Source organism: Terrapene carolina, unplaced genomic scaffold (assembly GCF_002925995.2).
Source record: "Terrapene carolina triunguis isolate 2854851 unplaced genomic scaffold, T_m_triunguis-2.0 Scaffold112, whole genome shotgun sequence".
NCBI lineage: Eukaryota > Metazoa > Chordata > Testudines > Emydidae > Terrapene > Terrapene triunguis.
In genome coordinates this window covers 3,862,972-3,878,556 of record NW_020664463.1, presented here as the reverse complement: position 1 = coordinate 3,878,556, position 15,585 = coordinate 3,862,972, and the positions used below count along the sequence as shown (strand labels likewise).

General features: G+C 37.5%; 1 protein-coding gene across 2 annotated transcripts in view; it reads right to left on the bottom strand.

The window, feature by feature from the left end:
- Positions 1 to 15,585, bottom strand: part of AEBP2 (AE binding protein 2) — an 87,408-nt gene that overhangs the window by 38,400 nt on the left and 33,423 nt on the right. For both annotated transcript variants that reach the window (XM_024203246.2, XM_024203247.2), the window contains exons 3-4: positions 13,944 to 14,051; positions 1,281 to 1,467 (exon numbers count right to left, since the gene is read on the bottom strand). In XM_024203246.2, coding sequence (XP_024059014.2) covers positions 1,281 to 1,467; positions 13,944 to 14,051 — 295 coding nt within the window. The remainder of the gene's footprint in view (positions 1 to 1,280; positions 1,468 to 13,943; positions 14,052 to 15,585) is intronic.

The window sequence follows — 15,585 nt, the reverse complement described above, 5'->3', positions numbered from 1 at the left end:
ACATATACGCAAGATAAAAAGGAAGAGAATCAGATTTTGAATCATAGAATCTAGAAAAATTAGAAGACCTATTGGGTCATCTAGTCCATCTCCCAGCGAGTACTGTTCCTTACTGTCCATTCCTGGTTTCTCCTTCCTGATTAATCTGCATCAGATTCTTTTACTTCAGATTTATTATTTTGCATTTTTCCAAGATAATCTCATTTTATCATCTTCCACTCACATTAATCTCTCTAGGTCACTTTGCATGATGTGTTTGTAACTCCTATCACCACCTACAACTTTTTACAGATTTTTACATTTACTTCCCTATTACATACACAGTATGTATTCTTTACAGAGTATCTGTAGAAAAATTCAACAATATATTCATATTATAGCTGTGTAAATCTCGAAGGATGTAGATAACTTGATGCTGGAAAAGAGCTGTGTCATAGCTTTAATTGAGGAAGCTCTGACTTGACTCTTATGACTCAATCACATTCAATTAAATATAAATAAGAACTGCATACCGCCAATTTGGAATAGTTTTTTTGGACACAAGGATCAATATTTTCCAATTTGGATACTTAGCCATCTAAATCATATTTTGACTTCAAATCTCAGCATCTCTGAAAGGGCAGTCATTTATTTTGAGATGCCTAGCTTTAGTCATGCAAGTTGTGGCAAGCTCCAGAAGCTCCTGTTAAGTCTTCATTGGATGGAAGTGCTTCAAATGCAAATCAGACACACTACATAGCAGAAAGAAAACATCTGTTTTGATTTGCAGCTGATCAAGTCCTTTACACCACATTTTCATACTGGACCTTGGAGCCATCAGTATTTTCAGACCAAATGCTGAAAACATTATTCTTTTTAGTTTTGTGCTGAACTCGTTCTTCAAACCAGAAATAATGGAGATTCTGTTATTCAAAGTGATTTCCTTTGATTTTCAGCCTTTTTTTTTTGTGTAAAAAGTGATCAGTTGTCATTTCAACAAGTGAATTTAAACTTAGTAAGGTTTTATAGATCACTTCATAAAACTGGTTTTTTCTCCCCACCCAATGTCTACATGTAACACGTTAATATTTGTATCAGAAAAACCTTTCCCAACAGCCCCTCTGCAAAATGATGCTTATTGCTGCCTGGCAAATATATCCTAGGCGTCTCTGAGTTTCACTGGAAAGGGATCTCAAATATGCAGCTGGGAGCATGGAGATGACATGGTGGAAGGAAAAGGGGAAAATAAGAGAATACTGTCAATGGAGGGGGGAAAAAATCAGTACAACTCATACACTTACGTAATGAGCGTCGTCTTTTGTTCTTTAACTTCCTTCTTTTGTTCATTCCAGCTTTAGAAGGAGATTCCTCTTTGGCCTTTGGCTGGCTGGCAACTTTTGAAGAGTTCTGCTGGCTGAAGTGCGTGGGCACATGACGAGCCAGCCCTCCCTGAGATGCAAAACTGGCATTGCACCCACCAACCACACACTAAAGGGGAAACAAAATGACAAGAGAATATTGGGGATGATCTGTGGCATTCATTCAAGTGGCAGATAGTCTGCAGAGAATTGATTTGTTATATTTTAGGTTTTTTCAGATTACCTTTTCTTACTTGAATTCCAGCAAATTAGAAGCAATCAATTCAAGTTCTCAAAGTGCCATGAAATTCTATGCAAGAACAGAAAAACTGTGATACAAATTCCCATCCTAGCTTCTGTCACATATTTTTCCAGTGAAACAGATTACTGTACAGCACAAAAAAAGAGTTCTCAAAGCTCAGAGAAAAACCTTAGACACTGTACCTACAGCTCTTGCTGCAAGAAGCAGATCCATTCACTCTCATCCTCAATGACATTTCCCCTTTCAATTCAAACTTACCCCATTTTCAAAACCCTCCATTCATGAACTAGCTCTACTCTGCAGTTACTTTACAACCTTATTTACCTATCAAATATAATGTTCTCTTACATCTACCTCTTCTGCCCTTCCTTGTGACAATTCATTGTTTGAGATTGCTTTTAAAAAGTACTTTTTGAGCTTAACACTTACTGTGAAGTACTATACTATTAATAAAGGATGCTTATTTTTAAAAGATACTGTAATACATATTTTACAAATTTGAAGTACCTCAGTTATTTTGGCCTGGTAAGGTTACCTTAGTAATTTTTTTGAGAAAATGCGTAATCAAAAGATAATGACAGAAAACAAAACAGAAAAACAAGACGAGACCAAGAAATCTCCTGGTCATAAACAAAAGAATTACAGATATAGTCAGTGTTCTCATATCTGGTTATTAGACAAATGGTAAATCATAAAACAATGTTTCAACAATGCACAAAATTCAATATGTGTCTTAGTTTTACTTAGTTTTAGTTCATAGACAAAATGTTTTAATTTCACTTCGATTAGGAGCTGGGGAGGGAAATCTTCCCTCCAGGGCCAGACACTGGAAAATGGAAGACGGGGAAAATGGATTATGACGATCATTCTGGGATAAGAATGGATGTGTGTGTGAATGTAATATTAATTTTTTCAGCTCCCTTTCCAAGTAACAGTGATAGTTAACTGTACTAGTAGCTGAAAGGAACTAAAATATCACTGCCCAAAAATGAAACAATGTGCTCTTATTTCTCTCTCCCTCGCTATTATCACTTTGTTGTTTGAGTTTGGCCTGCATCCTCTTATTTCCAATCTCACTTAGGAAAACTCCCTTGATAGTCAGGCACTGCAGCGGCTGGAGGAGTGTGGGAGGCTGTAACTCTGCAGGTAATGACATCCATGTGCAGACCAAGAAATAAAACCACAAACCTCTTCCTCACATATCCTGACCTTGCAAACTGGGCTGAATGAAGGGAGGAAATAGGGCTATCACTTAGCATATTCTGCTCCCTCATTCCCAACTGAGCCATTCTGAGCTGCGGAATAGAGAATGTAGGCCATGATTACACAATGGGCAACTCTATCCTGGGAAGCAGTGACTCTGAAAAAGATTTGGGTAATCAGCTAACATGATCCTGGGATGGATAGACAAGGGAATTTTGAATAGGAAAGGACATTTTATTTCTCTATTTGGTACTGCTATGACTGCTATTGGAATACTGTGTCCACTTCTGGTGCTCACAATTCAAGAAGGATGTTGATAATTTGGAGAGGGCTCTCAGAAGAGCCACAAGAATGATCAGAGGATTAAAAAACATGCCTCCCAGTGACAGATTCAAGGAGCTCAATCTATTTATTTTAACAAAGAGAAGGTTGAGGGGTGACTTGATTACAATCTGTAAGTATCTACATCAGGAACAAATACCTAATACTGGGCTCTTCAAGCTAGCAAAGAAAGGTATAACATGACCCAATGGCTAGAAGTTGAAGGTAGACAAATTCAGACTGGAAATCAGGCATACATTTTTAACGGTGAGTAATCAGCCACTGGAACAATTTACTAAGGGTCATGGTGGATTATCCATCACTAACAATTTTTAAATCAAGACTGGATATTTTTCTATAAAATATGCTTCAGGAATTATTTAGTGAAAGTTCTATAGACACCTGTTATATACAGAAGGTCAGACTAGATGAGCACAATCCTCCCTTTGGCTTTGGAACACATATAAGCACCTAATAAGTGCATCTGTGGACAAATTAAATACAGTGGTCCAGGATCCTAGTATCATTTACACAACTGTAAAGCTGGAGTAACACCAATGTGACTTCAATTACTCTGAATTCATAGTGATGTCAAATAAGAATCTGAGCTTAATCATGTAAAAAAATATATATATATATCAAACTTGTGCCAGCAGAAGTAAGGATGAAAACAACTATCTGAAAGCATAATTTCTAGCAAAAATGTTTTTTTCTGTAGTTCTGAAATCATTAGAAGCTGGTGACTTCTACATGAACACAAGATGGTTTCATGAAATGAAATTGAAAGTCACTAAAATAAAACTTGAGGTTCTCTACTATTTAGCCTTTATAAAAAAAAATAGGGCTCTCTACTGAAGTTGTGTTACACAGCCTTCTTAACTTTCACTTTAAAATCTTCCTAGCTCCATTAGCTCTGACAAGATTTGAACAAAGCAAAAAAACCTGACCCTAAGTAGAACCACAGTCCTTGCAAAATTTAAAGTCACACTCTTAGCAATGTGTGCTAGAGCTCAGAAAATAGTCCCAGAAAAAAAATGCAATATTATAAGCGTGACAACATTACAGACTTATTAAATGAAAGTGAAACAGTAATACTTTCTACAAATATGCCAGGTAAATGTGTACCAGACATGTTTCTGGAAGGCAGGTTCATAAGACACAGTGGTGTTTCTAGTCTGTCTGGGTGGATTACACAGCTGGTCAAAACTTCATTGTTCTCCAACCACACACAAGACATTCAAGAGATTCACCACAAAAATCAGCACTTGCTCTATCCAAAACTGAGCTCTTTTCCAGGTCATTGCTGACACAGCATACTTACATACTCAAGTAGGTGCAGTCTACATCTAAAAAGCACCCAAAAAATGATTAGTTATAAAGTTAAGCAACTGAGCCTGCAACCAAGATACAAAAGTATTTATTTATAAGGACCATTTATTTTACTGTGTCTTCATGTTCAACATAGTTTGACAATAGTTGGTTATATTATTACAGCTAATTAAAAGAAGTGTAGTATACCACAGATGCTACAGAATACTTTGTAGTCAAGAGGAAATAGAAGAGAAAAATGTCTTACCTGTTCTTTTCTTTTTTTCTCTAAAATAATATATCCAGCAATCCGTTACTAATGGGTTATGTCTCTTCCTCTCCAAAGATATAGGAGCAGTTCAGGCTGTCATTTCAGGATCTCTGGACTTTAAATCCCATCCAATCAGCTTCCCACCAAATACTTATACAGCTTTAGAAGACCTCTGATAAATCAAACTCAACTATTATGCATAACTTTAAACCTCTCTCTTTCAGAAACTCAGATCTAAGGTGTTTTTGGTTTTGTTTGTTAGTACCATAGGGTGGGTCCGGATTGGTGGATATGTTACTTCAAGAGAAAATAAGTTAACATGTAGGAAGTTTAATTTCTCCAGTGTACCCATACCCACCATTACTAATGGGCAGTAATCAACATTGAATTTAATTTACAGAATAGGTAGGGAAAAGCAAGAAATAGGTAGTAAAGAAGTAAAACAAAAGATCTGCTATAATCCCCTTTAAAATATAAATGCTATTTTGGAATTATAGCTTGTGCTATATAAGAAAGGATGTATCTATACAAACTCTCAGTGCCGACTTACATTTTGAAAAGCTTTAACTAGACGCTCTACCATAGATTTCTCTTAAGAAATCTGCACTCTTTCTGACCATACAGTTGTTCTCATTGATGTGTTAAACAAAGGTTCTAACCATAGGTGACACTTGTAAATATTCCAGCACCTGATCCACTAAAATAGCAGCTTTAAAAGCTTTCATTATGCTATTTGTTTTTGGTTAAAATGTGCACTTTTTATCCTTTATAATAATTCCAACTTAACAGATAAGATCGAACTTGTGAAGTTATTTTATCTCAAACATTCAGTTCCGGTTCCTTCTTTCAGAACTTCCCAATTTACTGTGGACTAACAAGATGTGATCCCCTCTAATATCTAGCAGCACGTGGATGGGAGTATAACATTTAGCAGTTAACCATTCTAATTATACTGAAATCTGTAAAATATACTTTTTAATATTCCCCTACAGATTCACAGAATACCCTATGTCAAGAATAAAAAGTTCTCTCTTTGCACACCAGAGCTTTTATTTTAGCCAGACCTTACTTTCTATGGTCAGGTTTTAAAGACGAAACTTCTTTTTCTCCAAATTTAAAAATCCAAACTTAATTCAGTCATGGTATTTATTTTGAGAGGACATTATTAAATCCTAAAATAATTCTAAGTGCCACAATGCCTATGCTGCTTTGGGTGGCATTAGAAGCATTCAGCACTGGCCTAAATTCTGACTCCAAGGGTGCAGAGTTAGTCTAAAGCTAAGCACTTCTGAAAATCCAACCCTTGGGTATTGACATACTCATTTCTGGAAGATGAAAACATGGAACATTACACCTACAAGTCTTAGCAAGTAAAAAGCTGACATGTTGGTTCAACATTTAAATTTGATGGGACTCTAACAAATAAAGAAGAGACTCCTAATCATGGTCTGAAAAGAAGTTATGTTGCCTTTGTATTTCTATTGGATTCAAAGAAATTATGTCTCTTTTTGACAGTAACAAATGTGAAATTTTGCAAATAAATCCAATCTTGATGTTTCAAACATCTGTCATCTGCATAAGTCCTACAGATTTGAACATTGTTATTGCTCAATTATCAGTCTGCTTAGGCAATCTGCCTTAATATTTTATACATCCTTCGTGTGCAGTGCTCTGATGAAGAGGATATTTTGCCAGAAGAATAACTGGCAGAATTCAAAATAAAGACTGGAGCGTCTTGATCCTGTTTGCTGGGCTATGCAACTGTCATTCCATTATCAAGCATATCAAATGTGCTCATCCTTTAATGAGTTCTGGAAGTGACTGGTGCTGGCAGGACCACTCAGTTATTTAATGCTCTCTCTTTTACTGCTGACTAGAGTTCCCATACCAGAGCCTCTGACAAGTGTCCATGTTGACATCAGTTATTACTTTAAATACTAACCACTGTAGAAGCAAACCCTGCAAGAGAGATGTAAGAAACTCAGAATACACCCACTGGAATAATTTTAGCTGGGAAGAAACAGCTACAATGTCCTCAATATGGAGTCTTGCATGCAGGGATATTTCTATTCAGGGTTATAATTTCCCAGATTAAATCTCACTGAATTCTTTCTAGGTCAATAATTAATTGTTGCACCTTGCCTTGAACCTATCATTTCTCCCAACATATGAATCCTTTCAGCAAGTGTCAAATTCCTGTTGACTTTGTTGAGGAAACTGTTTTTGAAGAGTGTGTTTAGTACATCTAACAGCTTAATCAGGTCAACTTCCTTTCTCTGTTTGCTTTATCAGGATATGGCATAATAAGGGATATTGCAAGTCAGTCTCATAAGCACTACAATCCACTTTGGGGAACAATCAGGCTGGCTGAAATCATTAAAAGTTCAATATTAATCGTGTCTGTGATAAGCAAGTAACAGGACAGTCCAAGGAAGTATAAGGGAGACATTCTCTCTTCTGGAAGAGGTAATCAGTTATATGCAATTATAGTTCTCTGAAGAGAAGACTGCAACAAATTACCACCCTTGGCTCCGTGTGTGTGGACTACCACAGCCCAAAAGATCTAAGTCACTTGGCTCAAGGAAGCATCTCATGCTACTCATGATGTAGCTAGGCTGGCCATAGTCTTCCATCAGTTCCTTCGTAAGAGGGGCAAAAACACTTTCATAACTGAAATACCCATAATTTACATAATCCTCAACTCTGTGGGAAAAATGGTGTACTAATAAGAATTCATTCAAACATACAGTGTATCTTTGGGGAACAACAACAACATGTAAGCTAGACACCCAATGACAGATCCACAGTCCTGAGCAGGACTGTATTCAGGTGACTGGCCCATGCCATCGTGGCTACATTGCTATGGTTAATAACTAGCTCCTTCAAAGCTGCCTTGAGTATGCTTATTGGCGCTGCAGTCATGCCGCCCTATTGCAGTGCAGATAAACCTTCAGTGGTTGGCATGAGGGTTTACATATTTCTTAAAAATATATATTTTAATCCTATTTAATGTAATGGTGCATGTTCTCATTAACCACATAAATGCTGAAGCCTTTTCTAATCCAACACATCTGAATGACTCAGTGATACCTATTGCAATAAATTCCAGACTAGTTTTTTAAGAGTTTGATTCATTCACACACACACACTTTTAAGCTTATCTTTCAATTTAATGAACACATCTTTCTCTTGTACTAGAAGAAAAGGTTCAGAGGAGTACCCACTTTACCTTCTTTACACTTGATCAGTCTCCTCTCTAAACAGTCAGTCATTTCATCCTCCACATAAGAAATCTTTCTAATCAACATACCTCTTCTCCCCTCTTTTTTACTCTACCCTTTTTGAAACTGACCGACCAGAATTGAACAGTTTTCCAGTTAAATCTGTACCATTGATATATATACTGTTATAGTTTCATTATTTTCTTTCCCATGCTTTAAAATCCTAACACCATGTGTGTCCCCCCACCCTTTTTTTTTTTTTTTTTTTTTTTTTGAGCACTGCTTCACAACAAGTAGAGATTTTCATTGAGCTGTCCACAATGGATGTCTACACTACATTGTAAACACAGGTCTGTGGGACCTAGAATTATGGACTCTGTTTCCAAGCCTGCGTGCTTTAGTGTGTGCACTGCATTGTAAACCAAGTCTCAGATGCATCCATACTGCACTACACAGACCTTCTGACTTGAATCTGCAGCTGGAACTGAGTCCACACGGCAAAATGACATGGGACATGAACCCAAGACACACCGGGACTTGGCTCTGACCTATCAGAAGCAGTAGGAGGATTCTGAGTGCTTGCTTACCCTGAGTCATACCCACGTGTGTGGACAGATGAGGGTGAGAGTGGGCTCAAACCTGAGTCAGAGCCCAAGCTTAGCATGCAGTGTACACATACCCAATACATCCATTTCTTTTTCCTGACAAGTCTATAGCTAATTTAGAACCCAATAATATGTATGATCAGTTCAAACTATTCCTTCCAGTATGCATTATCTTACATTTGTCAACAAGACATATGGCTTAACTCTGATCTGCTCCTCTGAAGTTCCTCTATCTTCCATTTAATCTTTTGCCAAGTTGAGAACTGACCATTTTTTCAGTTCCTTGTTTTCTCCTAGCCAGTTTCTAATCCAAGATAAAACTTTGCCTCTTACTCCATTTTAGTTTACAAAGCAACTAAGTTTAAGGATTTTTGAAAATCCAAACAATTTATATCTACCAGTTCTTTTTTAAGTGCTGTTTTACAGATACATTCAATTACTTTTAGTGGACTACAGGCACAATTTTCTTTTATAAAAGCCCTGGTAGTTGGTTCCTATCACACATTCAGCTATATGTTTTATAATTCTCTGACTCTTTTCAACCAGTTTTCCTGGACTTGAAGAAAAGCTCCAAGGTCTAACTCCTAGGATCAATCCTATTGCCTTTTATAAAAATAGGCACAACCCTGACTACCCTTCCAGTCCTGCTACAGGAGCCCATGCGATTTTAATTAGACTACATTTTTGTTTGCAACTCAGCCATTACATTCTTGGATGTGTACCATTAGGTCTTTTTAAACTGCAGTATTTTATTTGTTCCAGCAAGTCTTCTTGCCATCTCTCAGTCTGACAGTGCCTCATCTTTATTAGCTAAAAATGTGAAGGTCCAGAGTAAGACTCCTTCCACCCCATACAGTATCTTCTGTAGTGAAGACTGATACAAAAATCAGTTATCTCCCAATGCCCTTATCCTTCATCCTTATGAGAGATGTCTTCAGAAAGCTAAAAGAATTTGAATCAGGACTCTAAGAGAGACATCATCTTACTTTCCACCATAACAGTACTTAGCTCTTGAACTGTAAGACCCATGCCAACAAGTAAAGAGACTTTAAACTGGGATGTACAGAGGTGCCCAAGTTCTATGTGATAAAATATGGTCAAATTCTCATGCTGATGGGATTAGCCACTACTATCATTAACGGGATTGAGACCCACGTGAAACCAAAGCATTGGGGGGGGGGGGGGGGAATTCCTCAATCTCCTGAGTTTGATCAGAACCTTTGCTACGACAAAAATCTGTGGAAATGCATTTCTTCCCAGTGCCTTCTACAGAATATTGGTAGCTCATTCTTCTGGAGGGTTCCAAATAGATCTCTCTGGTGTTCCCCACCCAAAAAAGCTCTCATCCACTAACTATCCTTATTCCTTAATTTTGGCAGGTAGGTCCATTACCCATTTATTAAGCATGTCTGCAATCTTATTTTCCTTTTGTGCTAGGTAAATGGCAACGAGCAATGTCCTGTGGGGGACAGCCCAATCTCACATGTGAAAGGCTTCCTAATAAAGGAAGTGAAATTCTTTTTTTCTGTTTTAGCACTTATACGAGACAGAGTGGCTCAAATGTCAGTTCTCTGAAAGTCCATTGTGCTTTCAAGCAGCCCTCATCTCCATAACATTAATATGAAGCCGCTGCAATACCTGAAGAGACCAAGTACTTGAATTGTGCAGTCTCTGCATGGGTTCACAATCCCACTGGAGTAACTGGAGATTAGCGGAAGTCCATGCCTAATTTCAGTCTGAACCTTGATCTGCCACCAAGCCAGCAAGGCTAGGAAGTTGTCCATTTCCTCAATGCCATACAAGGCTCTGTGGCCACATGAATAGTCCTGCAGTATACACATTTGTGTCGTGACTAATCCACACATTGTTTTGGCCTTCAGCAGTGACATTAGTAGCACAGCTCTTGTTGATGCCTACTCTGGCAAATCCTGCCTGCCAAATCCACAATGTTCTGGATCCCATCATGGGGAGGGAAGGCTTTGAGGTGAATCATGTCTGAATCATGTAGGACTTCTATGTATTTCAGTGATCTTTGTGAGGACAAGACAGAATGTTGGGTAATCAATCATGAACACTAGTGACTAGCACCCAGAGATGATATGAAATTTTTCTTAACCGGGTGAAGTTTGGCTTCTCAGGAATTCATGTTAGGATTGAGTTCTTCTGGCTTTCTGGGTATCAGGAAGCCCTCCTTGAAATTACAACCCTTCCCAACTTTTGCCAGATATCTCAGGTTTGATGGGATCAGATTTCCTGCAATGTCTCTTGCTGGTATGACTGAACTCAAATGCATTCTCAAAGGGGATCATTTGGAGGGATTTCTCTGAAGTAGATCTTGTAGCTGGATATTGCTGAGGATCCTGTGTTTGAGTTGACTGGGGTCATCAGGAACAAAAAGTCCTAGTCAACCTGACAAGACGTTTCTGAGAAGCAGATACTGACCAGGGTTAGCTATGTGCTAACTTGTAGCAAACACAGGGTTTCGCTGAAAGTAGGAGTTGCTGAGTGTGTAATAGGACTCAGAATACTTTGGCTTCTGCTATGACGCTGAACAATTTGACTTTGGGAACTCCTGAATTCAGACCCAGAAGTCAGCCTCTTGAAAAAATTTTCCTGCTGTAGATGAAGGATGATGAATGGATAATATACTTGAAACTTGGGGGGTGCACATTCTCTTTGGCCTTAGTGAGACTAGACACTACCTTTCATCAAAGAGATTTTCTTGTGATGTGGTAGATCTTTGAGCCTTTAATGAATACTATATGAAGGCCAGATAATTACAGCCATGTGTGTCTGTATCCATCAATGCTACCTACCCTTTCTGCCATACAACAGGCAAAGGATGACTGCACCTGATATCCGAATGCACTCCCTCACTAATCATGTTCAGAAGGTGAAAACTCTCTTCCATTGCTCAAAATGGCATTTTCCAAATGAAAGACAAGTAGTTACAATGTAAGCCATTAGCACTGCGGTCCAGAAAACCTTAATAAAGAGCATCCAGTGCATTAGGTCAGAGACAGGCACCCATAATGTTAGTTCAACCAGTCTTGGCACTGGCCATAGCATATTCTCCATCCATTCAAGTACAGACATTAAAGACTCTGCCCCCATATATATGTGGGAACAGTCTACTCCCCAATACCTGGAAATCATGGCACATGGGTGCTTTGATTACTTCAGTCTGATTTCTGGTGCTAGATTCTCTGAAAGGAACCAAAAAAAAAAAAAAAAAAAAGATGGCAGCAAGCTCCACTGGAGATGCAAACTTCCCCCAGAGTCACAGCTACCACAGGAGGTGTTTAAAAAAAAAAATCAGTAGAGTTTAAGGAAAATTCACCAGATACACAAAGAATTAGAGGATAATAGGATGAAATGCTGAAATTACTCAGACAGAGCCATGATGAGCATTATTGACCAATAGTTGTAGTCTTTCATCAACCTTAGCCAAAAAGTACTGGGAACAGATTAGCAATATCAGCACATGTAACATAAGATGCCTTCATCTAGGACAAACTGCTTGGAAGTTTAGATGTACGAGTTCTCACCAATGCAAATACATTAACCTAAAAGCTGGCGTCTACTGGGGCTGGGATCTTTTCAGAAGCTTCTGTCTTTTGCTAGGTAACTAACTATGGCAACTGTAACTGAAGATGAAATAATTCATCATCCATTGTTGGGTGTACCCCCTAAAAAGCCTACATTTTCAAAGGCAAATGTCTCTAAAATTGGATTTTTTTTTACCTAATCTTTCATGGGCTAAGCTTCTCTGATTTATAGTAATGCCTTGGTTGAATGCCTATGACTTTCGATTGCTTGTTTATACCATACTAAAACTTAAAACTTTGACAGGAATAATCTTGCTGGTCTAGGCAGATTGATGATAAAAAAAATATATCTGACATCTCTAACTGCTGCATAAGGACAATTAGGACAGGCCTATCTAGTCAGGATTAGGCCCAATACAAGTTTGCATGCTACCAGAAAGCTACAGGAAGAGATGTTCTTTCAGAACAATGACCACCACTTGCCTCTATTTATAAAGCAGAAAATACCCATTTTAAATCTCAAAGTGCGGGGGAATTAAAGGAGAAGTTTCATCTGATCAATAACTTTCAAAATTGTTTCCAGGACTAGCAGTAAGCACTGGATCAGTTACTGGAATAATCATATCTGGAGGTGTTAAGGATCTCTGACCCATCTGTTGAGCTTCTAAAAATAAGAGCCATCACCTCCATGCCAATTTAATTCCCCTGAACAAGCTTGAGGGCTGGTACTGAATTGCCCTTTTGTCATTCATCTTCTGAGTCAGAAATCCTCATATTATGTTACGCAGTTTGCGGTGAAAAACGACACTTTAGTTTTCATACAAGGTTGGAGAGATGGATTGCATTTTTTCATCTCAGACTTTGACCGTAGCTTCTCTTTTTCTGCCATGATGCAAATATGAGCTCTGCAGAGAAATAACATCTGGCAGAGGTCATTATAACAAAAAAATTGTATTTGAGAAATATAAATGCCTTAAAAAAAGAAAACGCAATAGAGTAGCCAGGAAAAAAAAATAGTACTACTTTTTAGAGAGAAAAAAAATACTACCTAGGTAAGTTATCAAAAAGGAAGAACAGCCCAAATTGATGTTTCATCAAAATGATGAACCCTGCATGGAGGGAGAACTTCAGACTGGAAATAGTGTGGGTGGGACTTACCATCAAGTGATCCAGGATTGACAGCTATGAACTGCCCCACTGTATCCATAAGAGGATGAAGCAACCCATTAATAACGGATAGGTGGATATGGGAATGATAAACACTACTATACCTAGAATCACAGGTACAGATTAGGGGGGGAGAAAGAGAGAGAGAAAGTTAGAAAATGCTATGCAAGAAATATAGTCAGCTATATGGACCTCTATTCCTGACTCACATTTCCTTACTACATTAAGAAGAAATATGTTGATCATAAATATCGCTCACTAATTAAATTTTGTTTGCAAAAATGGCTGTCATCTAGATGCAGGATTCACATGCTTTTTTATTCACCAAGAGTGGACGTTTAAAACATAAGAGTCATGCTTCCACCTGTTTTCAGCATAAACAGATAGGTTAAACTGGAAGCTGAGCTTCAGGAAAGACAGTTAAATTTAAGACTCCCATACCACTTCGGATAAAGGCATTGGGAATAAATGTACAATCTCTGTGGGGCAGAGACTGTGTCTTCATCTGTGTTCGTACCGTGATGGAGCCTTCACGTGCTATAATAATATAAATGATTAATGAAGTGCAATTGGCCAAAGTTTGTCTCTCTCGATACTTTTAGAAAATCCTCCTGTGTTAAAAATGTAGCCCAAACATAAAAAGTAGAATTGTTTATCATTTTCAACATACAAAACATGATTTCTTATAAAAACAGCTTACCTTGAAAGGTTTGTCCCCACTGTGTGTCAGCATATGCCTCTGTAACCAACTTTGACTTGTTGAAGGTGTATTATATACTTTGCAACCTTTCCACAAGCAAACAAATACCTAATAAAGGAAAAATATGTAATTAATTCTTACAGAAGTCTAAAAACATATTATTTGATTATGTTATGAATACAAAACATGTTGGTTCAAAGGATACACAAAAAGTGTTTAGACCCTGAATAAATAAGAATTATTTGCTTTCTCATACCAGCTTGCCCAGAATTTTGGGAAAGAAATAAGGCCCACAGGCATTCATAACAGCAGTTTCTCAGGAACAAAATTTTGGTGCCCAAGTGCTTGCCCCCTATAAATAAGTTCAGGAGCTACACCATGAACCCTAGAGATATCTTCCAAATCTTGAAAACCTCTAATGATTAATACATACTAAGAAAGGAAAAGAAAGATCCAAACTGACTAATCACCTTTACATTCTTCTCATAAGAGAAAAGGACAAAATGGTTTACTCTCATATAAAAGCAACAGTCCATTTCTTCTATATGAGGGAATCAAGTTAAAACTTTGTTTCAAGGTACTAAAAAGTATTTAAATAACTGTTCAACAATAGTGAATTTTTGGACACTCCAAACTAAACCACATATTCACATTATTCCCATCACAGCATACATCCAGACATATTTATTGTGGGATGAAAAGATATCCTTGCCTAGTATGATTTTTAACCCCATCTTAGGTAACTGGGTTTTTCTAGGGCATTTATCACCATGGAATCTAACTGCTTCTGGATGATGGAGGAAAAGGAATTTATTTCTAGATACACATATGGATTAACACTCCTTCTAAGGTGCCAATTATTTCTATGTCCATTTCTTTCCTCCCATAAAACTCAAACTTCTACTTCCTGAGTTCTCTCTCTACATTCTCCCATGGGTTCAAAATGCTGATGACAAAAAACAGCAGCAAAAAAAATACCCTCCAACATAAACTTTAACTAGGCTTTTGTTATTCATCATATTCCAAAGATTAACTGATGCCATAAGCAGCTACATTCAAGTAATTTTAAAAAGCATGTTTTTTAAATACACTTTCACTTTCAAAAGACGGAGCTGCTGAATTTGAGGTTATTGGCTTTAATCGTTATGTACAGAGACCCTAAGTATGGCTTTCAACAAACATCATGTATATACCATCAACTTGAAATAATTCTTTCTGTAATTTTTTTTTATCACTTGCCCCTGCACACACAGTTCTATTTTGCTTAAAAAAAAAAAAAAAGAAGAGGATCTGAGTTCTCTGGACTTTGGAGCAAAAACCCAAGCAGATGAAAAAGTAAAAGCGGTGCATTAAAGGGACACCTTCAAATTTTGGCAATTTAAAAAGATTTAAAAGTCATTTTATATATATATCCACCCCCAATCTCCCAGGCCAATTTTTGTGATTTTACATGTTTTGTGCTATCCTATTCTATCCAAACATATTAATTGCAAAACGATGAAGTAAAAAATTATCATACAGAAGTGTCTTTAAATTGATAGTATCTCTTAATTAATTTTCCAAGGTATTTGCTAATTTCATGTCTGTGAGTAAAAAGAAAACGATCACTTTGTTGGCAGCTTTGATGGGGCAGGAAGCACTG